The sequence below is a fragment of the Thunnus thynnus genome, chromosome 13, assembly GCF_963924715.1.
Source record: "Thunnus thynnus chromosome 13, fThuThy2.1, whole genome shotgun sequence".
NCBI lineage: Eukaryota > Metazoa > Chordata > Actinopteri > Scombriformes > Scombridae > Thunnus > Thunnus thynnus.
The window spans coordinates 1,663,758-1,687,265 of record NC_089529.1 but is presented as its reverse complement, the minus strand read 5'-3'; the positions used below and the strand labels follow the sequence as shown (position 1 = coordinate 1,687,265).

General features: G+C 38.4%; 1 protein-coding gene across 17 annotated transcripts in view; it reads right to left on the bottom strand.

Moving 5' to 3' along the window:
- dlg2 (discs, large homolog 2 (Drosophila)) overlaps nt 1–23,508 on the bottom strand; it is a 183,525-nt gene that overhangs the window by 73,454 nt on the left and 86,563 nt on the right. For 15 of the 17 annotated variants that reach the window (XM_067607239.1, XM_067607245.1, XM_067607244.1 and 12 more), the window contains 2 exons: nt 16,897–16,980; nt 15,504–15,668 (listed from right to left, as the gene is read on the bottom strand). In XM_067607239.1, the coding sequence (XP_067463340.1) occupies nt 15,504–15,668; nt 16,897–16,980 (249 nt within the window). The remainder of the gene's footprint in view (nt 1–15,503; nt 15,669–16,896; nt 16,981–23,508) is intronic. The other 2 variants (XM_067607240.1, XM_067607246.1) reach the window with 2 other exon arrangements.

The window sequence follows — 23,508 nt, the reverse complement described above, 5'->3', positions numbered from 1 at the left end:
CAATATCAGGAGTTAAAGATGTGTTTCATTAATGTGCCAGGCACTGACATCACACCTCATAAATGAGCCATATTAACACTGCTGTCCCATGCATCAACTTCCTCTTCCTCCCTCCCATCTATCAATTCTGATCCCACGCAATTCTGCATTTTACCTCTGGGCTGCAATTCATACCTCTCAAATCAATTGGTCGACTTGCTTTGCATTCAAATAATTCTGCAAAAGAAACTCGAGGAAGACCACAAAGAGGTCTGTTCCTCCCACATCAGGATGTGTGTTTTGACAGCGTATTCTGGATCAACCTCCCATAATAACACATCTGCCCTTCTATCACTAAAGAGTAGGAGCGCTGCAGGCTAATTGCCAGGAAAGATGACACCACACAGCTGAACAATGATAAACTACAGGGTGGGGAGGATGACGTGGCTGTGTTTTTCTCTGTTTCAAGAGCCTCAGCCTGGCTCGTCTTGTCCTGCTTTGTCCTAAAACAGAGATTTCTCTTTGTAACCACTGCAGATGGGTGTGATCGATAACATTTTACAATACACACATCTTTTGCATATCTTCTTCTGTCTGAATCTCACAGTATGAGTTAACTTTTTGGTCTGCATACTATATTGTATTTAATTGAAAATTTAAATAAAATGGGTAGAGAGAAAGTGCTCAATCAGCACTTGTCTCAGCTTTTTCTACCTGCAACAGAATACACACACAGAACCGAGTTATTGTTTCTCCCTACAAATAAGGGTGGGGTTCACCAGGACAGAAATATCACAAAGCCAAGGCCTAGATTCAATTATATTGCAATTCTCAGTTTGTGATACATTAAACTGGTGGTTGTTGTGAGAAAATCCAAACCTTTTGTAATTGCAAGGACAAACAGTATTAGATCAACAATTATGCCTCTTACTAATACTGTGCCTCTCTGGATATCACAGCATATTAATGTCCGTCAGTCCCCTTGATATTACTAACAGCAAAATCCTCAAAGTTGCCATGGGGACATCCATTGATCACTGTTACTGTCTCCACTATCTTCCAGACTGTTTAATGAGAATCAACATGCTCCCTGAAAAATGGCATTCATGCAACACCTGGTGGTAAAGGAAATAAATACCGCAAATTATCTTATGATGAATGGTAATTTCAGACTTCAGCATATATGTTGCCTGATATAAGGGCAGATTTCCAATCAGAAGATTGTGCTGATTATTGAAATGTAAAATGGGACTGATAGCTTTAGAACGTGCTGAGGAAAGGCTGTTATATTTGACATTTACGCAGCAAAGCGGAACATTTTAGGTGGCATTAGTGATTACATTTCCTCTGCTTCATTGATTATTTATGATGTGTGTCAAACCTCAGTCTGAGGCCACACTTCTTATCGGCCACACTCAAAACCACCACCGCGTGTTTTTTCATAGCTTCACAGATGACACTCAGTTATACATGATGTTGGTAAAGTCCACCAACCATAGACAGCTGGCCTAGGAGGGCAGAAACATTTTGCTGATGTCTGCTGAATCGACATTTCTTGCCATGGGTTCCAACGGTAATATTCTCTCTTAGTCGTCTTAAGTAAAATATTAAAATGAGGCTGGCAATTTATTATATTCTTCTTATTGTCAACAAATCTCATGTGCAGAGCCAAACCAACAACATTCTACTTAATGTGTGTGTATCCAAAACCTGATACATCTCACAAGTAGTACTGAAGTTCTTTGAGAAATTAACAATGTAGTACAAAGTCAAGAGGTTGTTACATGTGGCACAACAAGCTAGTAAAGCTCTGTAAACGGAGCTGTGTTCCCTCTAAGTGGCGTCTGCCTTACACAGAACTACTCTCCGGAGACTGAAAATGTGATCGCTGTCATTAGTCTTTGGAGCTGTTTCTAAACAAGCTAATGTGACCAAACTCTTTGCTGAGATGAAACATGTCACCCAGTGCAGCGGTGTGGCTCATTGACATGTTTTTAATAGTTTTTGGACAACAATGGAGGTATGGCACAGAGGTATAAGATATATCAGGCTTTGGATACATACACAAATATTGTAAGTAGATCAGCAAATCAAGTGGCAACCGAATAGTTGAACAATGAGCTGAAACTTGCTATAAATCTCAGTTTAGCTGATATTATCACTGACAATTCTGTAGGTTCATCACTACGAGCCACGCCCAACACATTACACACTGTAGTCACATACATCGTTATTATAAAAACACTGATTTTAGCTGATTTAAAGAAACAATATTTGTGAGTCTACAAATACATACTAATGATAGTACCAGCCTTTGTTGCACTATAGGAAACACATGCAATGATATGGTGGAATCACAGAAGGAACTTTTGTATTCTTTTATATTTGGTTTGGTATAGTGTTGTATTTTTATGTGTCTGCTACTGAGAGCTTGGCATGTCAAGGTTGGTTAGTCCAGGGTGGCTGGATCCACACTAAGTGCAGCTGATTGTGATAGGCTGTCAGGCAGGGCTGGAGGAGGCCTTGGCCATCTGGAGCGAAGGGTCCTGATGTCCCCAGGGTCGCACTCAAGTTATGTGCATGTGCAGGAGGATACACAACTTTCTGCCTGGTGTGTATGTGTGTGTGAGAGGTCTGTTTGGTGGGGAGGGGAACTCAGCAGGGATGAGGCAGATCTCGTCAAGCCATCCTTGGCCTTGTAAAGGAGGTCAGCCGCCTGCATTTGCATTCTCTTATTCTCTAAAAACACTTGCAAAAGGTTGAAATTTCCAGGGACTAATGGGGAATATTATGGCAAGGGATTGGTTATGTAGGTTAGTAGAAAACTGAGAATTGTCATTTCATATTTTATACACAGCATTATCTGGATTTTAGATATCATGAATGTTTGCAAAAGAGCAGCAAAGGAGCGAAATAAATCAATGCTGATAGAAAGTTGCACACAAAAACAGTATTTGCATCTGTACCAAAACATTATTTTGACAAAGGTAAATTTAAAAACTATCTTTTCACATTCTTCAGAAAAGGATATCCTCCAATATATGCATGCCTTTACAATTATAGTGAGGATAAGATTGACAGTCACCATAATCAGATCCTAAAAAGACTTGCAATATAGTTACTCTTCTAATGTAACTTATGGAAATGTTACAGCTGAACTATTCAAAGTGACAAATAACTCCATTGTTCAAAGCAGGTACGAGTGGGTATATTTATATTCATGAGTGGCTTATTCTTACTTTTCCCATTGTGTGGCTATAATAGGACAAAATGGTGAGGAGGGGGACAAAAACACAGATTTTTTGTACGAGAGAGGCAGATATAATAGTAACAAAGACAAAGAAAAACAATAGAACTAAGCAAAGTGAGACAGAATGCAAAAAGTTGTCCGAAATCTATTTTTACACCAACAAACTACCTTTCAAATAGCCACTGTCTAGTCATAACAACATGTAAATAGAAAGATTTATCAAGTATTTCAATCAAAAACATTTGATATACTGTATGCTGCATGTCTAATTCTCCCAAAATGTGATTCCAAACAGACAAACGCTTAATTAAATACACATACAATGTTGAACTATCAGAGCTGCCTGACACTGACATATTGAACCGTTGAACCGGGCCATTGACCTTGACTGGCTGGATGATGATGCGCCATAGGCCAGTGCACATTAAAACACACACACACACACAGATCAATAACTACCAAATACATATTCTTTGGTACTATGCAGTACAGTTCTAGATTACAGTATCAATCATTTCCAAAAAGTAATCAAAGGAAAACCTTTCAAGAGTGGCAGCAAAATGTCAAAAACAGTAGCATATCTACATTTATATAGTGAAGATTTCTCAGTCATTAATGTATGTTTAAGAAAAGGATTTTCATATTTTGATTGTACTTTTAGTCAAGATCAATGTATTTACATTTTCATATCAGCACATTCCTTGTTTGCATAATGTTCCAGATACTTATTCCATAGAAAGCGTTCATTAAAGATCAGCCCTTCTTACAGCCATGCATAAATCATAAACAAAGCAGCTGAACACTAGATCATGACACACCCTGAGAGACTGCTTCTGCATGTAGATATGATACATGTGGTATATCATTTTTATTTGGAGTTTGTGTAGTGACACACAGTGGTTTATAGATACACCTGCATACCAATTTGCATACTATAAATGCTATCCTGAATCTTTAGTGTGTATCTGTGATGTGGAGTGGATCGTGTCTGATGGGGCTGTTTGATGATGTATAGGGTCAGAGGGTTTTCAGAGGGGGGTAATTATGGGGCAGCTTCTTAATAGTCACCTCTTTTATCTGCAGCACCCTCAGCTGTGATGTAAAGCAAAGCACGAGCAATGCAGCCTTTCAAGTTATTGTATATAACACAATGCCTTTCCAGAAATAGAGCTGTCACAGTCCTTTAATCCAACCATTTCTTTGTTTACCAAATATGCCTGTATCCCTATACCTATTCTTATATATCTATGACATGATATATTTATATACTGCCAAATGAATCATGAAATTGACTTGGTTATTACATAGATAAGAGTGGTGTAACCCACTCCACAGGCACTCAGTTTTGCACTTTCATAATGTTGGGACTACTTGTGAGACACAATGTAGCACAGGCTGAGATATCCTGACCAGAGGTCCCTATTACTAGTATAGATGATCCAATAACCGTAGGTCCTACACTTCCCACTACGCCACTCAATAGCATCTTTCATGAGACTCTCCCTGCCTGGTAAACACCCACCGTTTGTAACACAGCCCTCTACGCCCGAGCTATTACTCTGAAGTGATGTCATATGACTAACTGAGCCACAGAGGACATTATGAAACTATATTCACAGGCTGTGTAGTAAATGGACTTGGATATTAAATTGGTGGAGTAGCCGATTTCACGTGTCACCACAAGTGCTTCATAGTAAATAGGGTGGCACATTTGGCCAGCCTCTCTGCACAGTTTTCATCACAATCATATGTGATCTGTTATGACTGTATCCTCTAATTTAATTAGGATGATAATTAGTTAAAGATAATTTAAGTGTTACTAGACTGAAATTTTAATTCTTGCAAAAAATTGGGATGAGCTATCAAAGATATTGTTGTGCAAGGTGTTTCTTTCCAGATGTTAAACATCTCAATATTTGGAACAGTTATCAGATAAAATGTGTGTGTTTGCTTTGACTCCATTAACATTACGTATGATTTAAAGACATCTTATTCAACTTTGTACGTACAGCAACAACATGTTGGATGTACAAGCATTTACCATTAAGTGCTTTTATTTGCAGTGATTTTAATTCCAAATCTGACAATGTGGAATTCAGCTGAAACAAGCACTCCTCAAATCTAATGAGCAGCCCTGTAACGCTTTCACAAAATATATTCCTGAAATTTGCATAAGATGCTTTAACCAGTGAAAACACAGGCTGAATTTTGACAGTTCAACATTAAAATTAGAGCAGCCATGTATTCAAGCTGTCGCAGTCAAAAGGAGCAACTGTTATCTGGCTGATGTTTCTTGGTGAAAATAAAAACATCTACATTTTCATTTTCAATACAAATGTGAAAAATGCAACTGTTAAGGGAATTAAATATTCATGGAGGTCATTGTTGATTATTTTGAGGCCATACCTGGATGTCAGATTTGTAAAATGCAACTGCTTACACAAAAAATTGTCTTCTTTGAAAGTCTGAATGAATAAAATAGGTCTGCACACATCCAGCATGTCCCACATGATGCTAAGAACCAGCCTTCAGCTACAGTCAGGCTCCATCTCATGATTTGAGAAGCTACAACAGCACTCTGTAAATTCTAATGGCTGTTTCTGTTTAATGGCTTTCCATTTCCCGTTTCCTCTGTTTAAGAGCTGACCTCTTTTAAATGCTGCCCTATTTTTTTTTTTTTTAAGATGTTCTCTTATGACAATATTAAACGAACTGTTCAATATATCCTACTTCTTATTCTTCGGGTGTTGTCACCACCTTTAATTCATGTTCACCGATGCTTTTTCTATCAGCAAAGGAAAAAAAATAAAATGATTTTAAGATAAAATGGCTAAAGTGCACAAAATTGACCTCTTACAGAAAACCACTAAGAGCAAATCAATTTTGGAGGATTCCACAGTGTGTCTGAGTGTAGACAACAAGCACCGAATCTTTCACAGAGATGGCGAGATGGGTTTTGGGGTTATTTGCAGTGCATCATTATGTTCAATCTAGGTCTGATAGTAACTCCTTGTGAACAGACCATCAGCAGAAGAGGTCAGTCGCACTTATTGTGACATTTTGACTCCTTGTGTTTCCTCTCTCCCTTTCTTTTCTTACTTGTTAGTTTGCTGTCTTGAAATGATCTTTACTCCGACAGCATAAAGAGATAAGAGAAAGGCATCTGAAGTACTCACAGAGGGTCATGAAGCGCACACACGCAATTACATAGGCCATCTGTGAATGAACACAGAAGAAGCCGAGACACCGTGTCAAGTGTGTATGAAAAACCTCATCCAACAGAAATAAAGCCTTACCAAGCCTTGTACTGCATACAACTATATGGTTCCAGCATCACATTATTTAGTCCCCCCAAAACCTTTCATTGCCCATCCCAGGTTGCCACTGAGAGAGAAATCTGTGGTAGACAAGACTATGAAATGGTTCTGAAGGCATTTGTTAGTATTTGATAGTAATATTATAAAGAAGAAACTCAAGTTTCAACCTTTATCCCCTCTGTCCAATAAAAGACAAAGAGACAACAAGCCCAGGCAGATTTTCAAGAATTGTCCAAATGTGACTGAAGCAGATGGGCACTTTGATAACAGTCTATCCACAGAAGAAGAGAAGACATTTTAAAGAATCTCTTTGATGACTACAAGTCTAGACGGTTCCTTCCACCCAATTAAAGAGACAGAAAAGTGCTGTTTTATCAACTGTGTAATAAATATTCATGCATTTGCTATGGTGAATGGAATTTTCTGTGTAACCTATAGATTATAATGTAGCCTGAGTGAAGCTTTTTCATCCAAATCTTGCCCATGTCAGCCATGTTTGGGTCTGTAAAACCCTGAGCAAGTTTGTCTAATGGAAAGTGCCTTGCCCCTTAATATTACAGCACTATAAATGAAACTGGTAGGGCCAAAAGAAAATTTTATTATGAGACTTAAAAAATATGATCTCAGCTCAGCTAATGCAAGGTAATCTGAAGAACTGATAATTGAAAGCAAAGGACTTAATGCTAGCTCAGTTTAAAATAAGCTGTACTGTTTAACTGGTAGCTCCGTGCAACGGCTAGTTGCATTTTCATCAAAGGTCAATTCTGCAGAATTAGGTTTTAAGAAGCAAAATGTTGACTACTGATAGGAGGCAGGATGTGGACTATGTTATGGTTCTGCAACAAAGTTACCATTGCTACTTGAAAAAAGACCCTGATGTTTGCATTTCAACCCTCACTTCAACATACAGTAATTATTTCTGTTGAGCAGCCCCACACAAATTGGACAACAAGGCAAAAAGTTCTTTCAAGGTTAAGACTTTAGTCACCTGTAAAGTGAGCAAGAGTAGTCATCTTGTCATCCAGATATTTTGGATTAGAGGAAATGTAGTTTTTGCTATTAGATCTTACACTAAGTCATCATACGGTTAAATGTTAAAATCCAAGAAGATATAATCCAGAACACATTTTGTAGTGTAGTCTGTCACTGAAAATTACACATCATCTTGAGGCAGACTGTGTGTCCTTACTTCATTCCACCCATGGGGAAATAATTACATAACATACTTCTGTGTAAACTTTGTTTTGCCTTTGAGATGCAGCTGCTCACACATCATAAAACAAATCAATTACAGATCAATATCAACGCAGGCAATATACAGTATTTGTAAATAGTATATGGTATACTGTATATAATCTTTCAAAAGAGTTACTTCAGCAAACCTGGAAATACAGTAAATCTACCCAAAACTAGTAAAATCTCTTCTCAGATGACTGAATCAGACAAAAGGTGAGGGTGTATCATAAACAATAAAGCTGCAAATCATGTCTGAGCTGACAGCTTGTATGTTCACTGTTGTTAGAGTGCTGTTATACTGCACTGTGTGCTCCCCTGGGTCTGGACTCAGAGTAGCAGTGAGCTCAGGGCAAATATTTGAATTAACATCTGCCTGTGCCATGCAGTGCTGTCTTTTATACAGGTACAGATACTAAACCTGATTTTTGGGAAGAAGAAGAAGAAAAAAACAAAATAACAAAGGCATCTCCCAAAAAGCCAACCTGCAGTGCAGCGTCTTTTATTGACTTAGTGCCAGGAACACTGTTTCAATGTCAACAAACAAGAAATAAATCCATAAAGAAGCAGGAAGATAAAACACTATCTATCCCCCTCATATAGAAAATGTCTTCCATATATTCCTAGAGCTGGAATCCTTCTGAGAATAGATTCAGAGTGATGGAACTGTTGCTTTATTGTCACATCATTCTGTCCTCATAATAATCAGCCAGTTTCAAGGACACTGTCACTTATCAATTTGTTTTCCCCATGCAGCCCAACAAAAACATTCACCACCTAGACACCTTCTTTTTCACTCTGATATGATTTTCAACTGGGAGGAAATACATGTCTTGTCATTCTGACAAAATAAAGTGTCCTGCCATCAAAATCTGCTGAACCTCCATATGCTTTATTCCAAAAAAAAAGTCCAGGTGAATTAGTGTAGTATAACTTTAAATTTGACATCCGTTTACTGCGTTTAAATTACAGTCCACAATACAGAATGATAGATGCACATATATTTTGTTTCAGTGTAGCCTTACATCATTTATAAAGTTTGTACTAATAGTTTCACTGTTTCAGGGTGCTCCTGACCTGTTTGGTGTGTTTGCCTGTGTAGTGCAGTTACTTTGGACTGGTGTGAAAGCTGTCAATCAAACTCCAGTATGGACTAAACAAGCAGAGTTTGACTGAACTCTGGTGCTTTGTGGAGTGAAAACAAACAGACCACAGCATGATAGTAGATATGTGATGAATTCAAGACTACTATTACATCTGCTGGTCCTGAAGTGTGCAAATAATTTGGTAACCATGGTAACATGTATGTTACAGGGGATTGTTCCTGATCCATCAGAAAGTGAAGAGTTTAAACACAGGTGTGTTGTGCTTGTGCCCTACTCTGTGTATTTTGGTAGATCCTCATTGAAAAACGAGGGAAACATAGTGAGCACCTCCACTCCTAAGACATCTAATAGAAAAGACTCGTCACTATATAAAATGAGGTCTAGTAACAGTTGTGACAAACAATGCTCATAATCAGTTATTTCTTTGTGAGCTCTTTGTGATTCAGTAAAGTGCTGCACTATTAATAATACTAGTAATGAACTACTAACTCTTACTCTAGTATATGATGAAGCACTTTGAATGTCTTCTGTGTTTTAAAGGTATACACATACATATAAACGTGCCTTGAGTGCAGAAAAAAAACAGTCCCAAAAAGTGGATGTGATTCTCAATTTAAAGTCTTTAGTTTAAACAACTCCACAGAATCCCATCATGAGGTGCATTTGTGCAGGGTTTGCCTGGAAATGATTCTCCCATCCTCTTTATTACACTGTTGGTGGCACTGTTGTTTTACACAGCTGCACCAACACACAGTGGCTTGAAAAGCCAATCTGAGAGTTTTCACCAGGCAATCAGGGCCTCCCATTGAGTGGATGAGAAGAGAGAGAAGGAATTATGACAACAGGGAGTGGATCACAGGAAGCCATCTTTTCCCCATGGGATAAAAGTTTGCACTAAGAAAGTGCATCGTTGATCCTCCCCTATCCCCCTCGCCGAGCATAAACCAATGACTGCTGCTGCAACTTTCATTAAACTGCTGTTTATTACTCACAAACTTCACCCTGCCTGAGAGAAGTAATTGCTGCCAAAAAATGCATGTGTTTTTACAAGCTGATATTACCATGGAAAGAGAGTGGCGATCGATAAACAACGCAGCAGTTAGAATCAATAATGTCTTCCCTGAGTCACTTTCCAATCTGTGGTGCTTGATTTGGCCAGCAAGGGAGGGGTTACACTTCCTCTGCTCATAGACAAACCATAACTCTTACCTCCCTGCTGCCTTTACAATTACACTGGCTGTATTAAAGCAATTTTTCATTCAAAAGTCCCAAGGCTGAGAGGAAACAAATAGGCTGAGCACAGAATTCACAGTCCTGTTCACGACTCCTGTACACACTGGTCCCTCTCACTCTGCCTCTCCCACACTCACATTAAGGGTTGAGTCAGGTCCTCCTCTACACCACCAGAGAACCAACCCATCAGGGAATTACACCCAGAGAGAGTTTAGAGTTATCTAAGCAGATGTTAAGGTGTGACAATGTTGATGTAAAACCGCAGAGAAGAAGTGAAAATGATGTATTTTACATTTATTTTCATAAGTGATTTATCATTTCATTATTCAGCTGATGTTAAGCATAACAACAAATGTGTATCAAAAGTTAAAAGAGCACAAACTGATTTGTTAAAATTACTAAAACCAAAAGCCAAAGAGTGCATTTTTATGAATCTTGTACATTGTTTTAGCTCTATATGTTTTAATCTTCCTTTCCACACAACCAGAACCTGCAACTTTTATTCTCACACTGTTGGAATTAGCTGACCAGCCACAACATGGAGCTTACACTGAACATAATAACTAAATCCCCATCCATTTGTCCAGTGACAATTCCAGTTAAGTTTATTCAGACGAGACAACTGCATCCTCAACAATATTGACAAAAGAGAGAGCAGGCAGCGTTACTTTATGCAGTTCTACTGTGAACAGAAAGAAAAATCTGGAACTACAGACGGCTGGAAGATGCAGAAAATATCATCTGTCTGCTCTGCTGTGAAGTTCAGGTTTATATGACAGCAGGTCTCAGTCAGACTACAGTTTTAACCACAACATGTCAGATATACTCCAATAATATTAAATCAAGCTCACTACACTTTAAATGGATCTTTTGACAGCAGCCAAGTGGAAAATTGGACCGTGGAATTGCTTGAACTGCAGACACCTGACCAAAATTTCTGACCTGCGAGAAATCCAAACGACCGTCTGACAGCTAGATTGTTGATCCATCAGGTGATTAATCAGGTGTCATGAGCTCAAACGACGACTGATTGAGCAGAAATTCACCCAGATCCTAAAACTAGTCATTACCAACCATTTTGGGTTTAAAATCAGGATAATCTGCCCGGTTTTAAATGGATAATTTTTATCTTAAACAAATCCAGGTGACTTTTGGAAACAATGAGCCTCATTTATAAAACTAAACTGCAGTCCTGTCTGGCTCACACATTTGTCCTCTAAAGGCTCCTCTTCAAAGGTTTTCCTGTAAAGTTCTTTTAAAACTGATCAAAAAATCTGAGCATGTCCGAGCATTATCAACTGAATAAATATGGGTTATGGAGCATTGAATTAAGTGTTTATGTTCTGGGGAATAAAATGATCTCTTCTTCATTAAATATAACCAAGTGATCAGATATTTCACTTTGCACAGTGTGAGTGTTTCTGATGGACAGTTTCCTTTGGTTTTTGCAAGAGGGACAGGGATCAGACACACACACTTAAGTGTCATCATTATTACTTAAACCACAGTAGGAAAAGACAATCAGTCAGTGCATCTTCTATCTCATGTAGGTTTTTGGCCAATTTCTCCACCTTACTATTACAGTGATGACTTCAGTCCTTTACTCAACACAGTCTGTGCTTTTGCAATTCTTTAAATCCAATAACTGATGGGCCTCACTTTTCTTTCAGAGCCAAAAGCTGACAGTTAGTGACCGACCTTGAGATTCCTTGACAAAATAAAAGCACCAGATTCATCATGCTCTCCTTTAAAAAATGACATTTTACACCTACACTATATTTAATTAAACATTTTTCTGATTTATTATTAAAAACCACATTTAGTCAATCAAAACATACCATCAGAGAAGACAGTACACAGAAGAGCATGATGTTGGTAACAGGAACCTTTTCTTCTGAATATAATCTTATATGTTTCATTATTCCAGTGTAGCTTATATCAGATGAGGGGATACTAATCACATGACCTGGGTACAGTAAACCCTTCAACAAATAAATATATGATTATTAACAGAGACAGATTAACACCAGATCACAGTAACACCACAACAAGCACATGGGATTCGCTGGCAAGCAAATGGGTCACAAACACACATGGGGTTACTCTAAACAAAGTGCAGGTATGACAAAAAAAGGGCAGCGACCAACAAGAAACAGAAAGACTGCTTCTTCAGGCAATGGATTGAAGACAACACCAAAACAAAGTCCATGCAGCACCGAGGGGACATCAATCTTCTAGGTACAAGGACTCAGAAATTAGGGGAGAGTTTAAAAATCAGACCAAAAATACAGGGGATTAAGTTTCCCCCCCAGAGGTAAAATCAAAATAAAAGAAAATAAAACTTGCCATGTAGTTTGCTGTGGTCACACCCGGGTATGCAAGATCAAAACGGGTAACCAGTGCAGGCTGCAGGTAAGAAACGAAAGACAAGATCACTAGCCAGTATACTTGAGTAAAGAGAGAGAAAGAGAGAGAGAGATAGAGAGAGAGAGAGAGAGAGAGAGAGAGAGAGAGAGAGAAAGAGAGAGAGAGAGAGAAAGAGAGAGAGAGAGAGAGAGGGAGAAAGGGAGCCTAATGCATCAGGATAAAAAAAGCATTAGTAATGGTTTACCCAGTCATGTGTTGAGTGGAGAGAGGAGGGAAAAAATGTTCAAAGGAGTAAAGATTGGATGAGGATGAGGGGGGAGTGGATCACTCTGGCTTCCTGCATTAATTCTTTCAATGAGGAAGAGCCTCTTACCCAGTGGGAGCTATTCCCATCACAGACCGGCTGTACATGTGCAAAATCAAAACCATTTACGTGCACTAATCAGAGACTCACACTGATTTGTACAGCGAAAGGAAGAAGAAAATAGAACATTTGAAACGACAGTTTTATTTGTGTTCACAGCTTGTCAATAAAGTGACAGCAACATTTGCTGAATCAGTCCCGACTGTCAACACTCCAGCAACTTTGCAATCTTACTTGAAAATATCCCTGCTGACAATCAACAGTCATACAGGTGCAGAGACAGCATATCTGTCCCCACCTGCTCGTTCCCATTTTTCTCACTGGAACCTAAAGATGAAAAACTACAGTGCAACACAACTGACCCAAAGGTTGGTTGGAGGTTGTTTGAGCCATATCTCTGCTGTGTGTTACATTTACATAAATAATAAGCACATTAACTTTGAGATGTTAGTATGAAGATCATACACAAAGGAGGACATCAGTGAGACGTTTGGCATGCCTCTGCTGGTTTATTACCTCCATTTTATTATGTGTGACAGTGGGTCACATGTCATGGACAGTCTGGAGGATTACGTCATGGTGCCAACAGATACTGTATCGCTTTATGACACAAAACAGAAAGAGCAGCAGAGTAAACAGCTCCTGACAGTAGAGAGTGAATATATAATATCCAACATATCAAAAGGAAACAGTGTGAACTTATATTCAGAAGACATATCTAAAAAAATGAACATCATCATCACACAACAGCACTACAACATTAAGGGAAATACTGTGTCCAATCACATTGGTTCATATTGGGATTGTGCTGTTCATATGCAGCAGGCCATGCCAAATGTCCTCACTAAATCACCTGTCATTTACCATACAACAACTTCATTTGATATCACATGTAGTATTTAGAGATGATTTTTAGATGCCTTGCAGCCATAGATTAAAGCCAATAAAAGTAAAAAGATTTTTTTCCAATATCTAGCCTAAAGCCATAGAGAAAATAACCCTTTAATGAGGGTTCTGAGATAATGGTGAGTCTCCCTATTTAGCATTTATAAGCAGTATATTAGCAGTTATAACACTCTATAATGGCATTGCAAGCAGATTTAAGGACATTTTTTAGTGTTTATTAATGTACAGTACTTGTCAACATTTATGACTTCTCTTATGTTTTATATTATTACAACTGTGTTTTTGCTGTGTTGTTTATAATGTCATTTATTTATAGTTATAGTTGTTGACAAACACATTAATGAAACACATATATCTGCTTACAGCTACGGTGTGTTATAAACCATTTATTAACTGTTTATATATTGCTTAAAAATGTTCAATAGGGGGACTTTGAGTAAAGTGTTACTGAGATCATTTCTCCATTTTCTTTATTTAAGGAGAAAGAGTTTCAACCATAACAGGTGCATTAAACCCTTAAGTTAGTTCCTCTCTACAATATCTTATGGTATTCCAGAATATATATCTTAAATATGATATACCTTTACTTTTTAAACTCATCACTGAATTTGATATCAAATAATGTCATGAGTGCAAAAAATGTCAAACTAAAAAGGTTTACTGGATTAATAAAACTTGCATTAATTAATGGAACAGCACATACCTACAATAACTATGACCAACAATACTGAGACTGAAATCATTCTTTAAATGCTCTGTTCAGTTAGACAGCGAGTGGTTTGCCAAGGCTCTTAAACACTGCCTGAAGTAAACTGCTGTTACACTAAAGTTTCTCTTCATCTCCAACACTGCCCTCTGCTGGCTCAAACCTGAAAACACTCGCTTTACAACCAACTTGATCTGCCAGCTGAAACGCCGTCTGAGCTTTCACGCGAATGTATTTTTGACTTGGGTTATTTCACCATGTGAAAATGAATTCCAAGTAGCCTGTACTATGTACCCGAGACCTCTTAGCACAGATAAAATGTGTTGTTCTCAAAGTTTGCAGTCTACATGGAGGCATGTTCTTTAGTGGGCAGAGAGAAGGCACTGAGATGTTAGAGGCTTTAGTCCAGGTCAGGAAACACACTGGCACTGCATGAATCAGGACGATGCAGGGGGGGAAATGTGTGTAAGGAATGGTAAAGGCAGAGAGAGGGAGGGATGTGAAGAAGGTATTAAAACATTTCCTTCTCTAATCACACACAAGTACAAAGTGACAGCCAATTATTGCCACCAATTTGTGCTTCTGTGGTTCAGCACATTAGAGTAAATCACATGAGGGGAAACAAAGTAGAAAAGGAGGAAACTGCTTTGTATAATTCAGATCTAACAGCAGCAGAATTCACATGTTGTTGTATCAAGAAAGTCTGAATTCAACCTGAATCTACTGCCTACCTGTTTGTGTTACATACACAGAGTGAATGATATATTGTCTGGGTGTTGCTTCTGGTTCTCTGTATTACCCAATCATCAATCATGTTCCAACCACTACAAGTCACTGTAGTACTTTCCTAATATCTATCATAAAATGTACTATAAGACTGAGTAGTAATGTCTGCGATCAGATTTGAGCTACAAAGACAAACAAAGAAGGGAGACGGGCTGAGAGGAGGCCATGATGGCAGTCATTGATGGTGCTGAATTGGGATGAAGATCATGGTTTCTATGCCACACTAGGAATGAGGGAGAGAGGTTGTGGTGCTGACCTTGAGAGGAGAGATGTGGGAATGGGACACATAGCCGTGCACATTCTCGATCTCAGACAGGTTCTTCTCAGATACGTGCACCAGCTCGGGGGCACGCACCTCGTTGGTGAGACGCGGGAATCCCTGGTCAAGAGGTGGCGAGTCATCCTCTTGGTAGTGGTACTGCTGAGAGTGGAGAGAGAAACAGAGAGGGACAAAGAGAAAAGGGAAGAGATTGACAGAAGAGATGAGATCAAGTAAAAAAAAAACAAAAAACAAGTAAGTATATACCTTTATATTACCTTTGGTAGACACCAACTCGGTTCTTTGAAAGATACTGTATTTGTAACAAGATGCTGGCCTGTATTTTCTACATGACAATAAATACTAAAATTTCTACTAGCTTAGTTTTTATTGCTTTCATTTTAAATCAGCATTTCAGACTTTAAAGGAAATGGGGTTTATTGTTTTGTTTGTTTGCTGGTTGGGTCAAATGTAATGTAACATCACAAACTGTGGCCTGAAGGAACACTGACACAGTATCAACAAAGTCTTCAATGATAAACTTTTATGTTTAAATCAGATTGTAAGTAGTCTCTAATGTTGTGTCTATCCCTGCACACTGGGTTGGTAAATTTACATTTAATATAATATGCACAAGCAGTACAGTACATATGAAAAAATATGTATTACCCATTATGAACTGTCATTCAAAAGTTCATATAAAGAGGAAATTTCACTTGATAATAGAAGATCAAACCTGACTTCTACATTTGACAGATGTTACAGGACATTGTTGCTCAGTTTGGGTTTGAGGGACACTTTTAATTCAAACAGATGATTAAGTGCTTCCTGCTGAGTTGTACCTTATAACTATCCCAACTAATTTCTCCAGTACAAGAAACTGACAATTTAATCATAGTAACAATGAGATTGTAAGTTTTCTTGAATATGTGCAGTGAAATTCCTGCCAATGCCCAACTTCACAGTTAACAACAAATTATTTTTGGCAAGTAAACCCACTGTTGACATGGATTATGTAAAAATGGTACTATTTTATTGATAATGATCTTCAGAGAACAATATAAGTATAGTGGTAGAGATGGTCAGTAATGGCTCTAAACACTGTTGTAACCTGCTGAAACAGGATGGAGTCAAAACAGGGTGAATCAGAAGTCAAATTCCTCATTACAGTGTATCACAATGGTGAATTCTTCTTTTATCTTCTAACTGCATGAGTGGTGAAAACTGAGAAATGAATCACAACTTCACCTTTCATGTCATTAATACTGTGGTGACATAAATACAATGAGCTTTGAGAATGTTGTCATGTGGTTGATCGACAGGATGATTCTGCAACTGGGATGGGGTGAAAAAAAAACAAAAAAACGAGCCCCCTCCTCCCCTCTCTCACCCAGGGAGCGTTCATCAAGGCAGGGGTCATGCAGGATGGGGGCTGGCCGTTGTGGGGTGACCCCTGTACTGCTGGTGGCCTGTTCTGGAGAGAACAACAGGACCATATGTAACCACCAAGAGCAAACAGAGCAGGTGTGACTCAGAAATGAAAGTCCATAAACAATCAGTCCTGTCCAAGATCACAAGCACACAACCAGCACATCCATACAGAAGCAAAACACAGCAGGAGGCTGAGAAGCTCATTCACAGGTACTGCTACATTCTGTGTGTGTCTATATTATTCTGTATTAACACAGATGTCGGGACATGCAGTGGTGGTGACTACAAACTGAAACACACACAAACACAGCAGTAGTAACAGATGGATAGAGATGAGGACAGAAAGAGAAACTATCATCATGTGATTTCATGGCATGGTTAAACACCTAAGACAAATAGAACTGTTGGCTAATAAACCTGCAATATAGAGTGAACTGAAGCATCACATGATTCTTAGTAAAAAAGGAAATGGATCTATTATTTCTCTATAGGAAGACAACGGAGAAATAGTCATATCTGCATTTACAATTTGACCATGAAGGCAGCACTCACAGCCTTAACTTGCTAGTTCATTAACTTGCATGTTCATTTGTAGATGGACCCTGGTGTCAAAGCTACATTCGACCAAAACATCAAACAAAAGAGGTCAATCTCTCTACACTGAAAATGATGGAACAGTAATTAGTAGATACAACAGACTCAGAGAACAAGGCTTACACAAACAGAAGTGAGCTAGCTGCATAACATCGCTGAGAAGCAAACCAATTGCAACGCTCCAGTGATCACAGTTATTTTTGATCATGCCTGAAGGCAGCAATGTAAAGAGATGCATTCTAATGTTTTGAGGACACAGCTCTGGGCCAGTGATATATCACCTATCAGGGCAACTAAAAATAGAAGTGCACTCTGTAATTTTGCCTGAGCTCTATTCTCATGCATGACTTTCCTCATGTATAATCCTGTAGATGTGAGGGGAATAAAACAGTGAGATGACAAAAGCGCTAGATTCTCAGGAGAAAGTTGTCATCATTTGGTCAATATATTACTTTTTTATTTCAAACACAACAAGTAAACATTCTAAATGAAATGAGACCCTGCACAGAACAAGCAGGTATGGACATGAAATAAAACCTCCTCCAGGCAGCTGTGTGGCTGACACTTGTGGTGTGTTCAAGTGCTGATGGGTAGCTCTGCCATCCAAGACTTCACAATCAGCTGTTTAACAGAGTACTGAGTTACAGTATGCTGTCAAAATATCAAACCCAGAAGACAAATAATAAACAGATTTCCCATTTACAAACAATCAAGGATGAGTGCACAAATGGGGGATTGAAAACACGTTGCCACAATGTCATTTACACATTTTCACTGGTTAGAAATAGAGCAACTGACTTTTTAGAGGTTAATTTGTATGTGGCACTTTTTGGCATCTCACACCTCATCTCAAGACATCTTTTCACTCTAACTAGCTAACATGATACATGAAATTCCCAGGAGACATGGCAGCTGGTAGCAGTAACAACGCTAATCTAGACTATACAAGAAATTAACTGTGTCCCAAACCATCAACAGGCAGCACACAAGTAATGTTAGCATGTACTGTATGCATTTCCTGCTGCTTACCATCAAAATATACTAGGCACTACGTAAATGTCAGTGGTTTTACGGTCATGCAGAAACACAAAACAGATGCCTAGAGAGGCAAAACTTCATTCACAACAAACTGCATCAATTTATGATTGAATAAGTAGCCAATTACATATCAGCAACAGGTGTTTATTTTTTAATCTTTCTTTAAACACATATGAAACTGATCACCACAACATTGATCAGAGATTTTGAAAAATTTCTCCATTAAACATCGATAAACACACAGTAACAGTGGGAGCTGTTCCTCACCAGTTTCTGTGATGAAAATCAATCAATCAAAATGAAGGGCTCTGATGCTAACAGCTATTTCTGTACTCTCACCTTGTGATTTATGCAGTTTATGGTACAAAAATAACACCTTGTGATGCTTTCCTCATTAGATGTCATTTATGCTGGTTTGCTTTCTAAAACCTGTGTGTACACACATCTCGTGATGACATCACCCACAAAAACCTGCCTATAAAACATCAAACATATACAGTGTGAAAATGTTGATAGATTTGGTTGTTTGGAGGGCAACTGTCACATCTCAGATGTCAAAGCATAGTACCTCACATACAGACAAACCTTTCAAGTCAAATGCATTAAATTGACTAACATGTGAAAACACAAGAGTGCTCATTCAAACATTGTTAAATATGCAAAAATAAAGAAAAAGAAAGAATGAACACTCTGCTTCTAGTGTTGACACCTCCATTCAGTGTTTGTCAAGATGAATGGATGAAACTGACACATGTGTCGTTGTGTGTGTGCAGTACACATGCACTCAATGTCTTTGTGCTGCTGCTATTTTGGGGGTCTAATAAGCTAAAGGTAGGAGTTTCATTCAAGCTCAAGTTATTCAATGCACTCTGTAATTACTGCTTTCCCAAAGCATTCATCAGTAGAAAGCAAGAGATGGAGTGTTGCACGGTGTTTCAGCCTGACAATGTAAGGTTGTATTGGATGCAGCAGGAAAGATGAGTTCCCTTTTCTTTTATCAATAAATCCATCTCCATCTCCTTCAGCTGTTACCTTCTGACTACCAGTATGTACAGTATGAGTTTGTTTAGAAACACCTCATTTCAAGTAGTATGTTTCCTGTGGTTTCATGTTGCAGTGATGTACTTCAGATTAGTATTACCATGGTTATTTTTTTATGATGTAGAAGGGAAGTTTGCAATGCTGCTCTCCTCTTATGACTTACATCTATAAACACATTAGGGCTGCAACTAAGGATTATTTTCATTATTGATTAATCTGTTGAATATTTTCTCGATTATTCATTTGATCACTTTACCTACAGCCCAAGATGCAACCTAAAATGTCTTCTGTCCCGACCAACAGTCCACAACCCAAAGATATTTATGTTACTATCACAGAAGGCTAAAGAAACTGGAAAATATTCATATTTAAGAAGCTAGAATCAGAGAATTTGGGCATTTTTTCTTAAAAAGTTACTCAAAACAATTAATCACTTATCAAGACAGTTGGCAATTTTCTGTCGATTGACTAATTGTTGCAGGTCTAAGGCATATCACTTTTTATGCAAACATGCATACATATATTGCACAATACAAACTACAAATTTGGTAGTTTGACCTTTCTATTCAATAACAAGAGTTCAGTAGCCACTACACTACTGCCCAGTCTCACTGCTCCATGCTTAACTTTAGGCTAAACTAATCCTGATTCCAACCTTCATCTGCAACATAATTCTAAAGCAACATCTCACAATGTGAGATGCAGCAAACTAAGAAAGAACGTCTCAAAAAAGAAAAATGTCTCAAGTCTGAACATCTATGAGTCAAACATACCTACAACCACACACTCAGACAGTACATTGCGAACTCACTTGTTCTGAGCCGCCCTCTCAGACGAGGACATGAGGAGACCAGCAGCGATATCTGTCTGCTTTAGGGCTGTATAGGCAGTTCCCAAACACAGATGCTGTTTCCACTGCGGGGTTGCTAGAGGGGGAAGGAGGCAGGTGTCCACAGCTACTACTGCTGTTTGGCTTACCATAGCAAAATTAATGTGAGAGAGTAGAGGATCTAAATATAGAAACTACAAGCACACCATGGCTGAAATGATAGTCTTCTTACATAGTCACAAGTCCAAGAAATATGACTCATCCTGTCATTACTCTCCTCATTACACCATATACTGTATATGTTCCCACAGACTGTATACTATAGTTAGCTGAATTACTTTAGTCCATGCATTGTGATTGGCTGTCTGCATTGGCATCTAACGAGAAGCATTATCCCCCAACACTGCACTGTGGATTAATAAGAGGGTCCGTCTGACTATTTACCTTTTATACCCGTAACCTAGCAACGACTGCCAGAGAGGATACACACATGAGCACATACAGTTACCAGTTCTTACCTCATGGCTTTGAAAACCTGTGAAGTTTAATCAAAGCCCAGAGTTTTTAATCAGTGGTATGATGCAGTGCTTTCTTTTTTTAGTGCGTTTTATTTGATGCTTTGTATGAATTTCCTGTTATCCTTTTTCTTCATGAATAAACTTTCTCAATCACATTTTAGGTGTCAAAGTTGTCTCAAGATGTAATGATAAACATCAAAAATGAAGCTGTGGCGTACTGGTAATAATACGCTTACGGCATATTAGACCAAACTAAACCAATAAGCAGCCAGCAGTGGAGTTGCTATAATGAGGTAAAAGGTTTGTGCTAAGCAGGTGGATACAGCGAGGCTCCAAGTCAAAGAGCGTATCTACTGTACCAGTCCAAGGCCATTTGACCTGAAGCCTGAGAGAAGCCCAGTGACCTACAATATATGAGAAGCACTACTGTGCTGGGTGAAATCACTCATGCTGTGCTTACACAACCATATTAGATGAGTGTAGAGCACCACTAGAGCATTGTTTGGTGTGTATGAAGCCTGAAATAAAAAATGAAAGGATTTTCTTTTCACCAGCAGTTACTACGGTCACTGTGAACTATTTGTGTTACTTAAATAACATTATTTACTGACATTTACTGGATAGAAGTGAGATCAGGGGGATAATCTATATGACAAGAGGAGTCATGGAAACTATAGAGAGAGCATAATAACTGGAGCATAAACAACTTCCAGTACAAACATAACTGGTTAAACTGGTAGCATTGTCATAAACGCAGGCTAAATGAGGCAGTAAGCAGAATTACTGGGTTAGACTAACGTACATTAGCTCCTTAGTAGAATTAGCGTTAAAAGGAATGCCAAGTCAAGGGGAAAGCACCAACTTTGAGATAAGTTGTTTTAGCACTCAAAACTTTCAACCTCATTTGTTATTTTATCAAATTTCCCTCACGTCCATGATTCTTCTATTGAAGTTGGTAAATAGTATATACATATACGTATATATATATGATTCTGGAACCCTGTTTTGATAGATCCTGACCTGTGTAGCTGAAGTAAGATCAGTTACTCTGCATACAAAAACACTTTTATTGGTCTGGATTTCAGTTTGGATGCCACCAGAGTCCCAACACCGCGTGTTCACCACAGTTAGCAAACTGACAGCAAATGTCAAATGCAAATTTTAGCATTTTTATCCTCTTTCTAAAGCTAGAATTACTGTATAAACAAGTGTAACTGACAGTGCAAAACAAGAGTGCATCACACTGCCTCCCCCAAGCTACTTTCACAGTTTGTTGTATACAGCAGTAAAACTAAGTCATGGCACTGAGGCATGATGAATCCCATGTGAATGTAGTGGAGCACAGCTTCGAGAACTGATGTATACTTTAACGATGAGTGACTAATGCTACAGGGAGAGATGGAGGAGGAGGGCATCTGACCACTGGATGAAGGCTTAGAAAATGTGCATGTGAAACTAAGCAGAAGCAGGGCGGGTGCAACAATGAGACTTATCAGAGCAATGCACAGACATGCAGAGACTTCCATTTATTTCCAGTTCCACCGAACAAGTTTAGGTTAGTTTTAAACATTCAAACTATCTCATACAGCAGTAGAAATCAATCCTTGGGTCAAACTACAAACTTTATCACTCAGTTATCATGGCTGCCAGTTGCATGAATCAGCTACCAACTCAGAGGGAGTGTAGTTATATATATGCATCATGCATGTAGCGAGGCTATCAATGACAAGAGTAACACCTCCATACTGACTCCAAACATTTCGCTCCCAGTCGCATCTTCATCAGGTTAAAACTTTTAAAATGGTCACAACACCCATATAAATACCAATGAGTAACATCATAAAACATTAAAAATTGAAAAAGTAAACGACGAAAACTCAATCAAAAGTACATCAAGAAGCTAAAATATACTACACGTCTTCTTGGGGACAGTGGTCCATAGCTGTATGATATCATATTTATGTTACTGTATGTTAAGGGAAAAATATTACATGGAGATTTTCTGTTTTTTGTCTAATGTTTCCTTTCATCTAACTTAGACCATTTTGGGATATTTATGGTATACTTGATATATTTGATGTATTATTGTCTCTGTATGCCTGCTCTTTGGGATTGATGTGCTTTTGATTGAGTTTTTGTTGGGTACTTATTGAATTATTAATGTTTTTGAGGTGTTTATGATCCTGGGCTGGTTAGATGGGTTAACCACACCTGTCATCATAGTGTCTATCAGGCGTTCCTCTTCTCATTGACTTCATCTCTGAGGCCGCTTATGTGTTTATTCATTTGCAACCACTCCAAACAATGCTCTGTTGTAAAATAGAGACTATTATTCATATTTCACACAGTTGGACCACACCAAGCTGTTCGGTTCTGTGCCAAGCTGAACTGAACACTTGAAAATACTGCTTGAGGAAATCTGACATTAGTCACTGTTCACAGAGTTTGCTTTTGTTCTTTTGGGAAAAAAAGCTGATTTACATTCAAGAAATATTCATCATGTTTTCTGCATCGAGTTGCAATGATGAGTGTTCAATTAAACATTGCTATT